This window comes from Helianthus annuus, chromosome 16, assembly GCF_002127325.2.
Source record: "Helianthus annuus cultivar XRQ/B chromosome 16, HanXRQr2.0-SUNRISE, whole genome shotgun sequence".
Classification (NCBI taxonomy): Eukaryota; Viridiplantae; Streptophyta; class Magnoliopsida; order Asterales; family Asteraceae; genus Helianthus; species Helianthus annuus.
In genome coordinates, this window is record NC_035448.2 from 85,948,133 (window position 1) to 85,964,957 (window position 16,825).

The 16,825-nt window shown below is 36.1% G+C and overlaps 1 protein-coding gene across 6 annotated transcripts; it reads left to right on the plus strand.

The window, feature by feature from the left end:
- Positions 1–2,307: 2,307 nt before the first annotated feature.
- LOC110917784 lies at positions 2,308–14,214 on the plus strand. Of its 6 annotated transcripts, XM_035985797.1 has the most exons (16): positions 2,320–2,592; positions 3,822–5,212; positions 5,639–6,085; positions 7,415–7,662; positions 8,133–8,539; positions 9,005–9,057; positions 9,136–9,237; positions 10,394–11,206; positions 11,258–11,799; positions 12,209–12,317; positions 12,385–12,559; positions 12,628–12,695; positions 12,768–12,877; positions 12,952–13,623; positions 13,788–13,877; positions 13,962–14,214. In XM_035985797.1, the coding sequence occupies exons 2-16, from the start codon at positions 3,832–3,834 to the stop codon at positions 13,998–14,000; spliced, it is 5,256 nt and encodes a 1,751-aa protein (XP_035841690.1). In that variant the 5' UTR covers positions 2,320–2,592; positions 3,822–3,831; the 3' UTR covers positions 14,001–14,214. The 6 variants fall into 6 exon arrangements, with proteins under 6 accessions (XP_035841689.1, XP_035841690.1, XP_022017920.1 ...); XM_035985796.1 differs by having other exon boundaries at positions 2,308–2,566; positions 5,675–6,085; positions 10,394–11,799; XM_022162228.2 differs by having other exon boundaries at positions 10,394–11,799.
- Positions 14,215–16,825: the final 2,611 nt, after the last annotated feature.

Below are 16,825 nucleotides of genomic sequence, written 5' to 3' on the forward strand. Positions count from 1 at the left end.
CCGACCGCAATAGTACCTTTCAACACCTCGTTAGCCTGCCTACCCAATCCAAAAAACTACTTAAATGTTAAGGCAGGGGATTTAGGTTTTTGGGAGGTGGTAGTGGAGGGTTTAGGTTTTTTGGGGGTGGGGTGTGGGGGGTTACACATGTGCAATACTAACTTTTTTAACTTATTTTTATATTTCAAATATGTAGATTTACATGCAAAAAATGTTAAAAAAATTGGTGTAATTTTTTAAGCTTTTTTTTTAGAAGTTTTTTAGTTTTCTCATTTAAATGAGTTTTTTTATAATCCGTCCCTTAAAAAATAATATCCTCTTGTTTATTTGGTTATGAAAATTTTCAAACAATTTGATTATAACATAAGAAATATAGGACCTAAGAGGAGAAAGGGTCGTTCAAAACAAAACAAGATAATAAACTTTATCAATTGTAAGAAAAACAACTAGAATAACATTTCTTATTTTACATTATCACAACTACGATTCTTTAGGCTAGGTTTTTGGTAACCCTCATGATCACCATGACCCTCCATGTTAGTGCCATGTAACTTATCTCTAATCCACCATTCAAAACCACTACCCTAAGGGTGTGATCATTACCCAAACCACTAGCCCCTTATTTATTATCTTTGTCTAAAGAAAAAGGAAATGATTTGTTGAAAAATGGAAAGGAGGACCATGGTTGCCATGGTTTAATCCATGCAAACCATGATGGATCAATCAAGGGGGTGGTGTAGCCTTCCATTCATGTTCCTATGTGGCAAATCATGTCCCAATCATGATCCCCACACCCTATAGCCTTAGAAGTTAGCCTATCTGTTGTGGAATGTGAATGTGAAAAAAAAAACGGTTATGTAGAAGTTGGAGAGTTTCACATTTCACACTAAAGAACATATGTTTGTGGAAAAGTGAAAAAAAAATCGCCACGTAGCCAGTGGTGTGTTTCACATTTCACACTAAAAAACACGGGTTGTGGAGAAGTAAAATGTGACAAAAAATCGTCACGGAGCCGATGGAGGGTTTCATATTTCACACTAAGAAGCTTGTGTTGTGAAGCAGTAAAATGTGAAATGATGTGTAGGTTGATGTGACTTTATTTATATGATTAGATTATATGTTATTTAATATTTAAAAAAATGTAATTCTAATCCATCGCTTCCTCCTCACCACTTACAACTCACCCCGCCCCTTCGCCTACCAACAACTCCACGCCTTTGGCGGCGTGTCGTGATCCTCAAGCGGACATGATCTCCCTTGCACCCACGTCCTCCCTCACAACACAGTCTTAGTTTATCCTTAAATTATGAGTCGGGTTAGTCCCCCCGTAATGGGGCGTTTTTTTTTAAAAAAATTCAAAAAAAAAACGCCGGAAAACGCCCGCACCTCCATTACATGCGGCGTTACCGGGCGTTTTTTTGAAAAAAAATGGCTCCAGCGTGTTTATTAAAACGCTGAAATGTTGTTGGGTTGCGAGATTCGACCGTTGCCAAACGGTCAAAAGTTTTTTTTTTTTTTTTAATTCAAAATTTTACCCACTATATATATATCAACCCTTTTTCTCCATTTTTTTTTATAAAAATCCCCCTACTTTCTCTCCCACTTTCTTCTATTACTTTATAAAAAACATCCACTTTCTTCTATTTTTTTTACAAGCATGCATCCATACCGACCCTCTTTTGGTGGCCCCGCAAGACCCACGAACCCGAACACAACGCAACCGCAAAACCCGTATAACCTTCAAGACATGGACCCAAGCTTTTTACCATACGCGACTTACTTGACTGGTGCCACTCCGTTTTTTAATTTTCTGTTTTTTTTGGTATTTTTTTTTCAAGTATTGTAATTTTTATTTTAAATTAATGAAGACTTTATGTTTTAAATTAAAAAAAAAATAATTGTCAAATGATTGAATGAGCGTTATTAGAATAATGCTCAACTACGCCTCTTTTGCTATAATACCCCATGTGTGACTAGAATGCCACGTGTCGTATAATGCCCCATGTTGGAGGCATTATTCTTGTTTACCACTACGGGTGGTCTTCTGCCAAGTCTTCAGTTTTATATAATTTATTCATTTTGCCAAGTTGTACCCCAAAGAAAAGAAAAAAAAACCTAGGAGGCATAATTCGTCAACTTATAAATTGATTTCACATTTTCCTTGCATCATTTTGTGCACAGTGCACACGTATTTATTCTTTTCCCTTTATTTAAAAGTCTACCTTTATGCTATCCCATTCACGTGACACCACGTGTCAGTCGCCTAACACGTAAATTACCTTTTCACCCTCCATTTCCTTTCGAATTTCATTTGAGTTTTGAGTGACATCTCACTTTCTCTCTCTAAAACGGTCATTTTCACCTTCAAGTCGCCGTCTACTTATCTTCTTCAACTCACGGAGAAATTCGCATAATCAGTTTCAATTTGTTACAAAGCTGTTAGAACAAGTTGTTGAGTGCAAGAATTAGGGCTTGTTTTTCTCAAATTTCAAGAGTTTTTGTTGATTTTGTTATGAAGGAGACGGTGCAACGGAGATTAGGGCTCATTTGATCCGAATGGAGGGAGGTAGCTTCTGTTTTAACTCTTTTCTGGTAATATTTGTTTGATTCCTTTATCATTTAGCTGTGATTTGGTGTTTTTTTTGTAGCAGTTTAGTGTAATTAGCTGCTTTGTTTGAATTGGTGATGTAGTGACACGTAAGGGAAGATTGCTAGAATTAAGGTTGTGGTTATGGACATTTTGCATGTTTTGATTTGTTTTAGGTTTTGTTATGCTGTTGTTTATGGTAATTTGGTTGTTCATTCATAACTTTATCATGTTACTACCATATATATTCTGTAGATTAAGGATAATATGGCTATAGTTGAATTCAACGTGATCGATTTGGTGTTTGTTGTTTTGAAATTTTAATATGGTCAAGAAGAAATATTTTAGATATGCTTGAAGCTACTAGGAGCTATTCGTGTGAGACTTTCAATGTTCATGAGTTAATTGTGAGACTTGTAATTCTTGTAAGTTTGAAATTCGGGTTCTTCTCTTTCTTCTTAGTTCTTACTCCATTTACTTCTAATTGTTTAGGTAAAAGTCATTGAGATAACAATATGTTATTGGCTTATCCTTGCTTATTACAACTTAGTTAAAAGTAAATTTTATGTCGTCATTATGAAGTTCGTTTTCAAGTTTTTGAGGCATTTGTCAAGACTTATATTTCAAAACATCAAGATGAAAATTCAGAGGTTAAAATAGAATTTGTATTTTGTTAGGTTAGAAACCTCAAATTCCGTAGAATCATTATATTTAAATTTTGATTTTTGGTAAACACTTTATTTATTTTGGTCAAGATTACACTAGTGTAGAATTAAAGATGAGAAAACAGAAAACAAAATTCTTGCAAAGGAGGACTAATTTCGTGACAAAGAAGTATGTGGCCCAAATGATGATAAAGATTTTGAATACTGATTATGGTGAATGTGGTAATGATGTTGATGATCATGATGATGGTGATGATGAAGTATGTATTGACTTCGGTGGGAATGGAAAATGCTTGATATGATGGTACCGACAAGTGAAAAAATATAATAACCCCCCTACTTTGATTATTCTCTTGTACTAAACTAGTAAGCTACATGATAAATGGTAATTGAAAAGCTTTTTAGTTTGGAAGTTTCTGCTATTAGTTAAATGTACAAAATATCCTTCAATAGTTATTAGTTTAGAGAACTATGTAGAATGAAGTCAAAGGCGTAAAATAATTGTATGAATTGTAATTTCCCCATTTAATTTAATTTACGTACATAATTCACTTTTGTTTCAACTATAGGGATACACCAATGGACTATGATGACGATGAATTTCAAGGACAAAATCGTCAATTAGCCGGGGAAGGGTCTTCCAAAGTTTCTCCTGTTTTGCATCCATATGCTCTTCCCAAATTTGACTTTGATGATACTCTTCACGAGCACCTGAGTTTTAACGAGGTTTTTCTTGGTCAAGAAGACAACCAGTGGATCGAGGAGTTTAAGTCAAGTGGTGTGGAATCAAGGCGTAACAATGTATGGTCTGAAGCAACATCTTCAGAATCTGTTGAAATGCTTCTAAAATCAGTTGGACAAGAAGAGAAAGTCGTGGGTAAAGTAGTAATCGAACAATTAGATTCTAATATATGTGATGAGACTGTGAGCTTAACTGAAGCTATGGATCCTAATTTGAATCAAGAATCTCAATTATCTGGTGGAGAGTTGGATTCAGTATCTATAAATGAGAAGCAAAATTTATTTGTTTTGAAGGAAAAAGTGGATAACACATTCGATGATGTAGTTCCAACGGATCATCCGGGCTCCTCGGAGAATGTTGGTCTAAGTGTTCAAATTAAAGAAAATAGCACTGAGGTTCCAGCGGATGGTGACACCATGATTGCTGAATATGTGGATAACCCGTCTAGTGAGAACCTGCCAGCTGAAACTAGTATCCCGTCCAATGAGAACCTGTCAGATGAAATTAGTGATCCATTCAGTAAGAACTCGTCAGCTGAAACTAGCAACACCATCAGTGAGAACCCAACTGCTGAAAATAGCATACCGTTCAGTGAGAACCTGCCAACTGAAAATAGTGCTCCATTCAGGGAGAGCCGGTCAGCTGAAAATAGCACCCCAATCAGGGAGAACCCGCCAGCTGAAACTAGCATCTCATTCATTGAGAACCAATCAGCTAAAACCAGCATCACGTTAAGTGAAAACCCCCCAACTGGAACTAGGATCCCGTTCAATGATAACCCCCCAGCTGAAACTAGCATCCTGATCCCGTCAACTGAAACTAGCATCCCATTTAGTGAAAAACCACCAGCTGAAAGTAACATCCCATTCAGTGAAAGCACTTCCCAATTGTTGAAGTTAAAGGATCCTGATTCTCCAAAGTCAAATGCAGGATCGTTGTCTAAGATGTCTCCCATAACAGTTTCTTCTGTTGAAGAAAACGAAACCATCATAGAAAAGGATGCACAACAGATCCATTCTGACACATCTATGCTGTCTGCAGGCAACTTACCTGAAACAGTCTGTGAGAGTTCTGGTTTAATGCAGGTGGACTGCAAAGCTACCTCATGTGAACCGGGTGTCATACATTTGGGTCAAGATGATTCTTTTAATGAAAAAGAGGATGCAAGCTTGCCCCCGGAAAGTAAGGATATGGACGCTGAAGCTGTTCAAGCTCATGGTAATCAAAAGAATGTGGGAGCTAGAATTATGATCATAATTATGAATCTGATGTGTCTGTTTAAGCTGAATGCGGTATATTAGAATTATGATTAAAGGTGGACGATATGGGTAATGTTTTAATCTTTATTGGGTCAAATACAAATTTAGCTAAAAAGGATAGAGTGAAATGGGTCGAAAGTCTCTTAAAGTGTATGTTTAATGCATAAAATATACCAAACCAATTTATTCATAAGATTATTAGTGAAAAAAATGTTTTGGGCCCTATTTGTACCAAAATATTACAATGTTTTTGACCGAACTCATTTTGAGCTCTCTCACACACACCCACACACATCCCCAACTTTCCACCTCTACTATCTAGGTTGCATTGTTATATTGTAGTTAAATCTTTTCACCTTGTTTCTGTCTTGCTTTGTGATATCAGTTGCAGTATCTGATCAAAGGTCATCTCCTGACACAGCTACAGCAGAAAACGAAGAGCAACCAAAATCACCTATTTTTGGGGTGAGTTTAGTGCACCAGGGTAGCAAGGAAAATATACAAGTCGGAGGTCCTTCTGAAGGAAATTCCCAAAATGAGATTTCCCAAGTTGAATGCGTGGTCGCTTCTGATTCAAAGAATCCATCAGCTTTAGTTGAAAAAGAAGCATCTCCTGATCTTGCTGAAAAAGCTATACATGAGATTGATGCTCATTGTGTGACACCGGTTGAAAGCTGCAATGCAAGCCAGGTTGAACGAGAACCTGGTACTAAAAATGACAGTCAAGATTGTTCCGAGAAGCTGGAAACAAATCCTTCTGATTTGTTAGAAAAAACAGTCAATAATTCTCAGACAGGATGTCTACAGGACCCGAAGGAAACAGTGATAGAAGGTAAGCATAAAGTGTGGCCTGGTTGTACTTTTACAACTAGTATGTTTGGTGGTTGATTATATGAGATTTAAAGTTCTATTGTTGTTTGTCTTACACATTATGTTTATGCACCTGTGTGTGGACATGTTAGGATCATGTTGTAAGCAAAAATGTATGCTGCTTCACATGATTGTATTATAGAGGAGCAGAGCGACCCATTTATGGCACTAGTGGTCCCTGTTAGAAAATTCTAGCAATTGCTATAATTATAGGTGGCACTTTCAACCCATTTATGGCATTATGTTTTTATCTTTAACATCATCATCTTCATCATACTTAGTAAATCCCACCAATAGCAAAGCTAAGGTAGGGTCTGAGGAGGGTAAGATGTAGACAGACAGCCTTACCTCTATCCCGTAGGAATAGAGAGGCTGCTTCCACTGAGACCCTCGGCTCGATAGTAGTTTTCCATCAAGCTTTGGACATAAGGCACATAACACTCAGCAATTAAGACAAAGGCTGATTACTGCATGTACTCCCTTGTCTTTCGGCTATCAACGCCACCACATGATGCATGATTAACCATCCCCCTCTTTTAACGTTATTTTCACGAAATTAGTAAAATAACGTTAAAATTAGTGCACTTTCGCTTTTGCCCTCCAAGCGCCCATACATATATACATTATATGCGCATACCGCAAGCGGGGCGTAATGTTTTTATCTTTAACGGGTAGCATAAAATTTGCTTGAAAGGAAACAAGTCAAATGGGTTGAAAGTCACCCTAAGTGTAGTTTGAATGCATAAAACCTTTTAATCATTTTATTCAGTAAGTTAAAAGTATTGTTGAATCAATATCTATATATCATATTTGACTTCTATTAATTTGAAAAAAAAGTGAAAAAAAAAAAAATTGGACAAAAAGTAGTTTGCGTTGACCCCACCTGATCCAGTTGACCTGTTACTGTAGTCCCAAACCAGAACCGTTGCTACCAGTATTATAATTTATTTCAGGGTGCATATGTTATTTGTATGAAAATATGGAAGGTCCATGCTAGAAGGGTTTGTAATGATATTTTTGGTAACTTAATAGTTAAATCAGAAAATTGTATTGTATTAGAATTGTCATTAGGGTTACATTAGATGTGTGCTTATATAGAGCACAATGTTACATAACCAACCCTATATAATCACTAAATATCATTTAGTCTAATACTTATAATCAAATACTTATCCAACAGAGAGATACATGGACGCTTATAAGGCTATACTGTTATGTCAAAGAACTGAAAAAGAATGATGAAAAATTCATGATCTAAACACTATATCTGCCTCTGTTTTGGATTTTACAGTCAACAAGTCAAATGAGCATCAAACATTTGTGGATGGTTCTCGTCCATCTGATGATGTGGCAGATGGTAGTTCGCTGTCTTGTAAGACCGCAGATGATGTGCAAAATAAAGCGCTGTCTGTTTCTGTAGATAATGCGACACCAGAAGAAAAAGACTTAACTTTTGAGGTCAATAAAAGGTCTGATCTTGGACAAGATGGCAAGGGTTCCCTATCATATCCTGCATTTCAAGTTTCTAATTTGCCAAAGGTACCTTCACATATATGCTTCTATAGTTCTATTGTTGTACTTCCTTAGTTCATCAGATCTGACATTTATCACATCTGGAGTTGGCAATTTCAACCATTTTCATATGAATGGGTCAGTATGCGTTTTAACTAACGGCTCAAATTAAGTTTTAGTTAAATGGAGAAATATCCCAAATGCATCCAGCGGGTTGGAACTTGGATGTCATCAAAAGTCTTTTTGTTATGTATGCAACCTCCGAAGTCATTTTATATAAATATTTAGACTGTTATTGTGATAATATTATTGTTTAAATCATCGCTCACAAATTAAATACATATAATTTTGTATTAATAAAAAGACAAAAGTATTTACGGGTGATGGGTCAACCCAGTATGACCCCTTGTTTCGACCCATACTAAAATATGACCTGTTGCCACCTCTAGGTATTTCCTTCACAATTTTAAACATGTATTTATCGTGAACTTGTGTAGATTACAGAGGGACCTTCAAAAGATTCTAGCAGCAACCAAAGGGATCCTAAGAAGTTTCATGAAGTTTCTGTTAGTCCTCAGAATCCTAGTGGCTTGACCTCTCAAATAGGAATCAAAGGGAAATCCGAGCGTAAACCTAGACGAAAATCTGTTGGTAAGGAAAATGCCAGGAAAGGAACAGTTCCTGCAAGAGGAGAAGTATCACCTGTGTTGCTAACTTCCCCTGCAACGAGTCAAGTTACTCGTTTTGAAGGGGTTAAGTCCCGTGAGAATGCTACAAAACCAGGGGTTCTTCCATCGCCAAAGATTCCAGATTTGAATAATTCAACTTCTATATTACAGCAGCCGTTTACTGATAATCAACAAGTGCAGTTACGTGCACAAATATTAGTTTATGGATCATTGATGTAAGTACTCTTTGTGTGCATGCTATGCTATTTTCAAGTACAGTTAAAAGTTTCTTGGATTTAGTTGGCTGTAGGCATAATTTAGTTGTTATTTACTTATATATTCTTTTTGCCTTTTGGTGGTTAATTTGCAACACAAACACACCTACGATGTCAAAAAAAAACTAATTCATGGTATAAATTTTAGACTGTTGTTACATTTTTCAAGGATAACGTTGTAGACAGTAATAGGGAATAGCACAAAATTGAAAAAACTATTCTTTTATCCCAATTTTGTTTCTGTAAACTAAAACTGAACCAAAATTAAAAGGATGCTTTATTATACAAAAAATGGAATTCTGATCATGCTTTTTCAAGAAAAGAGGGGCACTATATTTGAGATATAGTTTCCACGTGCTAACTAATCTCTTAATTTTAAATTTTTAATGTGAACTCATGAAACATTGGTTATGTTTTTGGTTTCAGATCTGGATCGCCACCTGAAGAAACTTACATGATTGCTGCATTTGGGCAGCCTGGTCTGTTCAGTAACATATTAGTCTTGTTACGTATTGAATCAGAAATCTCAATTTAGTTCATGTGTTTTTTATATACAGATGGTGGAAGAACTTGGGAGGGTGTTTGGCGTGCTTGTGTAGAAAGGCTTCATATCCAGAAATCTCAGCCCAAATCTAGTACCCCTATTCAATCACGATTAGGTACCTCATGATACTTAGCTTCTTAAGTTCTTGCCTTGTTCTCTTTTAGTTAGATGTTGGCAAAATGGGTGGGCAGGTTGGTTGACCGTTGACCTAAACGGGTAGTTTTTGTACATGTCAAAGTGGGTCCGGTTTGTTGACCTAAAAAGGCTAAAATATTTTTTGGGAAATTGTCATTATAAATATGTATATTATTTTAGGGATTAGGATCAAATACAAAGGCTCCTTATTGTAAGAAGGGTACAAAGGCTTCTAAAAAAAACCCACTACACAAAAAAAAAAAAAACCTAAACACTCACCACCACCCAAAAACCTAACCCCCCCCCCCAAAAAAAAAAAAGGCTAATATATATGTATGTATATATATTTGGTTGAGAGGAGGTGTGTGTGTGGGGTGGGGGGGGGGTTAGGTTTTTCGGGGGTTTTTTGGTGAGGTATAGGTTTTTTTTTTTTTTTTTTTTTTTTTTTTGCGGGGGGTGGGGTGAGGGTTAGGTTTTTGGTTGGGGGGTTTAGGTTTTTGGGTGCGGTGGGGGTTGGTGTTTAGGTTTTGGGTGGTGGTGTAGTGAGTTTAGGTTTTAGGTTATTGGACACTTGTCACTCTATAAATCCTTCTTACACTTCTTACAAATAGGAGTCTTTGTGTAATAACTTAACCTTTATTTTTGTAGTTAGTAGTAGGATTTGGCTACAAAGACAATTTTTCCTAAGAAGTTAGGCATTGTGTTTTAAACACCAAGAAACTTAAAACACAATGCCTAAGTAATTTTAAACACTATGCCTAAAATCCTTCTCACACTTCTTAGGAAAGATTGCCTTTTGTAGCATAACCTTACCCTATTTTAGTAATAGTTTAATATATATTGAATAGATTTTTGCAAGAGGTTTTGGGTATAAGATTACACTTTGGGTGACTTTTGACCTGTTAAAAACTTAATGTAACCCGGATTCACCCATAAATAAGTAAACATGTCAGGTTGCGTTGACCCGTTAAACTTTGAATCCAAAGTTTTGAGATATATTAGTGGGTACAAAAATTATATAGTTAGTGTATGCATTAAAAATACACTTTGTGTGACTGCTTCACCCATTAGCTACTTATTTTTACCGTTTGACAAATCTCAAAGATGATCTTTTAGTGTACTAACTCCATTTTCAGAAATGAGAGATGCAGGTAGCAGATCTGATCAAGTAATTAAACAGGCTTCTGTCCAAAATAAAATTCCCTCTTCACCTATTGGAGGACCAAACAGCAAGGGTACCCCACCAATTGTTAGCCCCATGATTCCCTTTTCATCGCCTCTGTGGAATACCACTACCCCTTCTGATAATTTACAGTCTACTGGCATGCCAAAAGCTGCTCGTTTTGATTATCACCAAACACTCTCTCCTCTACGTCCTCCTACTTATCAAACTCCACCTGTTCAGAATTATAACTCATCTTGGTTGTCTCAGGGTCCATTCTCTGGTCAATGGTTAGCTGCTTCCCCAATTCCCTCTTTTAACCCTGCCCCTCGTTTTCCGTCATTACCTACAACCGAGTCACTGAAATTAACCCCGGTCAAAGAATCAGGCGGTTCGGTAGTTCAACATACATCTAATCCACCGATTCTGAATTCTGCTCCTATCATTTTTCCAGACATGAAAAGGTCAACCGTATCGTCTGACCAACCTTGTGATTCAAAGAGCAGAAAAAGGAAAAAGGGTATTCCAGTTGTTAGTAATCCTTGTTCTACATCAGTTGCGGTTTCAATACCTACTTTCGTGACATCTAAAAGTAGTCCTGCTACGATTCTTTCGCCTACTCATCATACTGATCAAAATGCGGAGAAAGTTGAGGAGTCAAAGCTACAAGCAAAGGAAGCTACTGAGCATGCTGATAAGGCAATGCTTCATTGCAATGGTGTATGGAGTCAGATGGAAGGACGATATAATCATAATTTGAATTCCAATGATGAAGCCAAGTTAGTATCTGCAGCTGTTTCAGTAGCAGCTGCTGCTTCTGTTGCTAAGGTGGCAGCAGCTGCTGCTAAAATTGCATCCGAACAAGCAAGATCGATGGCCAACAGTTTAAATAAAAATCAAAATCTTGTTCAAAGCAAAGCTTCCTCGAAACATGCTGAAAACCTTGATGCCATTGTAAAAGCTGCTGAGCTGGCGGCTGAAGCAGTATCTCAAGCAGGAAAAATTGTCGCAATGAGCGAACCATTTACCTTGAGGGATTTGGTTGAAGCTGGTCCTGAGGGTTACTGGAAGACTCCCCGATTAGCATCCAAGCAGCAGCAAGCTTTAATTGCACAAAATTTGAATGTTAGTGAGAAAAGGAATGCCGAAAAAGGTACTGGTGGGAATTTGACAGAGAATCAGACAATGGAGGTTGATGGTACCTCTGTTCCATTTACAAGCCATGGAAAGGATAAGAGAAAGCCACCGAGTCCGGGGGTTTTCAAAACTATTGGGGCTGTACCTGAATCAGAGATTAAGTCTATGGTTGGTCAATCCGAGCCTAAAATTTCTTCAGCGAATTTGATAGAGTGTGATATCAAAGAAGGTTGTCTTGTTGAGGTAAGAGTGTTGGAGCAATGGAAAGTTTGTAAATTTCAACACTTGATTTTCAACTTATTGTGCCTTTCTACTATACTAGATCTGGCAGTTGGATAACTTTTGGTATGGGTCAAATCTTTTTGTAAGGATAGACACCGTTGACCTGAAACACTTTCTTGTCCAAAACTGTCAAAAATTTATACATTTAACGTGTAAAACGTGATAACAAAATTTATACTATTTCAGTAATTATCTAATTCGTTGACTGGAATGATTTATTTAAGGTTTTCTGCATTACAATTACACTTTGGGCAACTTTTAACACGTCAGACATAAACCTTTAACTGAAGCAACCTGTTATTATGCGAATGGATAAATTTGCCACCACTTCTTTCATGCATTATCTTAATATCAACTTAATTATGTTTAGGTGTACAAGGATGATGATAAACTTAATTGTGGCTGGTTTGGAGCTAATGTGTTGAGTTTGAAAGACGGAAAAGCCCTTGTTTCTTATACAGAAATCCAATCAGATGAAGGTAATACGTGATGTTGGTGATTGAAGTTTTGGGCTTATAAATACTTATTATTGTGATTACAAAGCAGGTTCAGGGAAATTAAAAGAATGGTTGGCACTTGAAGTTGAGGGAAGTGAGGTACCCAAGATACGTTTAGCCCATCCTGTGACTAGCATGCAAGGGACTAGAAAGAGACGTAGGACGGCTGCAACAGATTTTATGTGGTCTAGTGGAGATAGGGTTGATGTGTGGATTCAAAACCAGTAAGGAAAAAGAACATACCTTTTTCGAACATAGAATTTCTTTTATATACTTTAGTGCTTTTCTGCAGCTGGCGCGAGGGAGTTGTGATGGAGACCAACACAATTGATGTTACTTCTCTAACTGTTCAATTTCCAGGTATATTATTTGGATTTGGTTCTTACATTTCTGATTATAGAATTGGGTGATGATTTATTTCCTCGTCTGCAGCTCAAGGAGAGACATCAGTTGTTAGATCATGGTTTGTCCGACCACCTCTCATCTGGAAGGATGGCAAGTGGATTATGTCTCATACATCTGAGAAGCGTGTTTCTTCCCCGGTCTGTTTTACAATTATGAATGCCTCAATTTGGGATTGTTTCATGTGGTGATGTCTAAAGCTATATGTTTACAGGGCAATATGCCACAGGAAAAGCGGTTAAAACTGGCAAGTCCTGCTGTGGAGGATAAAAGGAAAGCCGGGTCATCAGAGCCGAGAAAACAAGAAGAATCACTATCCTTGTCAACCCATGAGAAAGTATTTAATGTCGGTAGCACTAGAGAGAATAAGAAGATCAACACTTCTAGAACAATGACGCGGGGCTTGCAGAAAGAAGGCCCGGGAGTAACCTTTGGCGTACCAAAACCTGGAAAAAATCAGAAATTTATGGATGTTAGCAAACACTATGTTGCTGATGGATCCAATGTAACACATGATTCCATTAAGTTTACTAAATATTTAATTCCTCATCCACCAGGATCCCGTGGATGGAAAAACAGTTCTAGAAGTGACCCGAAAGAGAAACAAGTTGCCGAAGCCAAACCACAAATGCTCAAATCTCGAAAACCGCCAATCCCCTCTTTCAGAACGTTATCTACTAAATCCACAGCAAACAATAGCAGCCTGGATTCTGTTAGTGATAGTGAAAACCAACTGGAGCACGGGTCTTCTTCCAGTATTGAAGATAAATCTGAGCGTTTGAACAAACGGAAATTCGCACCTACAAAGGCAGCTAAAGTCGAAAAATCACATCCAGAAGTTGCTGAGCCGCGTAGATCAAATCGTAAAATTCAGCCGACATCAAGGGTGAGTCAGTAATTGTAATGTTGTAGTTAAGATTACATTAGGTTGGATATATTGACCCGCCAACATGAAAACTATTAATAAGTTAACTACAGTTTTATGTTGCTTATTATTCTATCCCAAATGGGTAAAAAAGCTGGCAGCTCTGAATGTGTTATGTATTACAGCTGTTAGAAGGGTTGCAAAGTTCAATGAGCATCTCAAAGATACCTGCTGTTTCACATTCAACTCAAAGAAAGGTTACTCCAATCCAAAAGGTAAATATAAATAACACACAAAAATCTTTTATTCAAATGTTAGAATAAAATAAGCAATTTCATGTGGATTTGTTTTCTTAACAGGAAACAGGAACACTGGCAAAAAGGAAGGAGAATAGTTAATTATGTGTGTATTGTATGACATAACTTTGTAACTAAGAAGATTAATGAATCTAAGAAAGGCTAGTCTCATTAATGAATCTAAGAAAGGCTAGTCTCAACCTTTCTGGTGTCTTATGAAGAAGGCTTTCTGGAATTTGTTTGTTAGGCTTTGTATATGGATGGATGTCTAGATATTAATCATCACCATTTCTTCAGTCTAAATCATTTATTATCAGTTTGTAATTTCTTTAATACATATAAATTAAGAGTTTTCACATAGTTTGGCATGAAAATTTTTGGCTGAATCGCTAAACTACTGTTTTGAGAAACAAATCTGAACAGACGGCTGGTTGGGTCAGCCGGATTGGTGAAAATAGTTTGTTTTTAACTAGTTTTCAAGCCCCGCGTTGCGGGCGAGTACGTAGTAAAACCATGCTAAATAGTAAGCAAACGACCGCCAAACCTAGGAAAACTCGTAAAAAACGTGAATCTATACCGCCGTGTGACATAAAATGTAGGGTAGAAATAGTAAAACAAAAATATGAATTTATGTCGTCACATGGTGTAGAACGTAGGCAAAGATAAAGACAAACTTATAACATGAGGTGGCACAAAACGAAGACAAACTCAAATTTATACCAATGAATCTTTAACATAAACACAAAAAAAAGACAAAACTTAACACCTGAAAATAAAACATACAAACTTAAGGGACTTAAAATGTTAACCATCTTAACTTCAAAAAATAAAACACAAAAAGGCCTTTGCTACAAAACAAAAGAAAAAAAAAACAAAAAAAAAACAAAAGAGGTACTGTTCCTAAGAACATACCTCAATTGTATATATATAATAATAGTTTGAAATTTCTTTTCATTTTTTAAATCATCTATCTATCTATACTTTCTATAAAAGGAGAAATCCAAGTGACATAAGAAAAACTGATATGTTAGCAGGAGAGAGTGTCCAACAAGGCTTTTTTTTATCTCATTATTACATCATAAATCCTAATATTAAAAGAGTTTAAAATTGAAAGTTGGCCCACATCCACATTTTCAAAGGTTTGCCCATTTGTATAATGCCTTATACTCAAAGGTCTACCCTCATTGCTTATATTATTAAAGTACTGATGTTAATTGAAAATTCAAAAAACCTCTTCTCACGTTCAAAATTCAAAATTCTGGCTCCACATTCAAAATTCAAACCATATATATTCTAATTCTAATCCTATAAATAAGATATAATTATCTGGCTCCACATTCAAATCTCTCTCGCTCATATCTACATATGAATTTGGCTCCACATTCAAATTTCAATTTATCTCTCTACTTTATATTTGCGATCATATCTTTCTTACTCAAATGCATAGCTCTCATGATTGAGCCGGTTAATCTTCATATACAGTTCTTTGTTCCAGTATCATTGTTCCAACATCGTTGTTTCATGGAAGCTCTGTTTCACACATTCGCCTTTGACCTTGGCTTTGCGGGTTATTTTAGGTTTGTGGATTCTTTTAAACTGTTGATTATGTTGATAATATTTATTTTAAGGTGTTGATATATTTCAGCTTTTTTTTCCGAGCGAGCAGTGGGGAGTTCTTCTGCACTGTTTTTGAAGTCTGAAGTGCAGAAAGTAGAGTACTTCTTTATGATAAATGAAGAACTTAATGGTAATTATGAGAATCTGTTTTTTTTCTAATTTTATTTTTGTTCTTTCGGTTTATTGATATTTAACTTTTTACTACGATTATTATATCCTTCTTTTACATGAGACTTGAAGAAATATACAAGCTAAATAACATATATGAATTTCGCTCCACATTCAAGAGTTAAAAATGACATCATACCCTTCTGTAGGTTCTTATGATTTAAAGTATCGGTTTATCAAGCAAGTTGAGGATCAAGTATAAGATGATAGGGCTACTGTTCAAGAGCTGAAGAACTGAAGAGGTGTTTTGGTGATGTCTTTCTGCACTTCGGAATTCAAAAACAGTGCAAAAGCTTTTCATCACGTTTTACTACCATTATATCCTTCTTTTACATCGGAGTTGAAGAAATATACAAGTTAAAAATGTCATCATATCCTTCTGTAGGTTCTTATGATTTAAAGTATTGCTTTATCAAGGAAGTTGAGGATCAAGTATATGAGGATAGGACTACTGTTCAAGAGCTGAAGATTATTAAATTTTGTTTTTCAGTTCTTAATGTAATTGTTGATCTATCGTCATATGTGATATGTAAATTTTAATTCTATTAATCTTTGTAGAGCTATTTTTACTGATTTGAGTATCAACAGTTGTTAGTGTTGATACCTGCTATTGTAAATGTTGAGTTTCTATTGTTGCCAGCATCTGTTTAGCAAAAGATTTATCCACTGTTTAAAGGTATTGTCTGTTCTCATAATTCCTTTTTTTTGTAACGACTGTTGAGTTGCTACTGTTGCCAACATCTGTTATTCCCATCAGCGGTTTCTAAAGGATTGTCAACCATCAACCCAATAGAAGTTCTGAACATTCTTAAAAAATAGGTATTTTGACAAAATTTGACAAAAAATCTTTAAAAGTCTGTTGAAAACAGCTGTTTTTAAAACATCTGTTTGGCAAAAGATTCATTCACTGTTTAAAGGTATTGTCTCTTCTCATAATTCCTGTTTTTTGTAACGACTGTTGAGTTGCTACTGGTGCCAACATCTGTTATTCCCATCAGCGGTTTCTAAAGGATTGTCAACCATCAACCCAATAGAAGTTCTGAACATTCTTAAAAAATAGGTATTTTGAAAAAAATTTACAAAAAATCTTTAAAAGTCTGTTGAAAACAACTGTTTTTAAAACATCTGTTTGGCAAAAGATT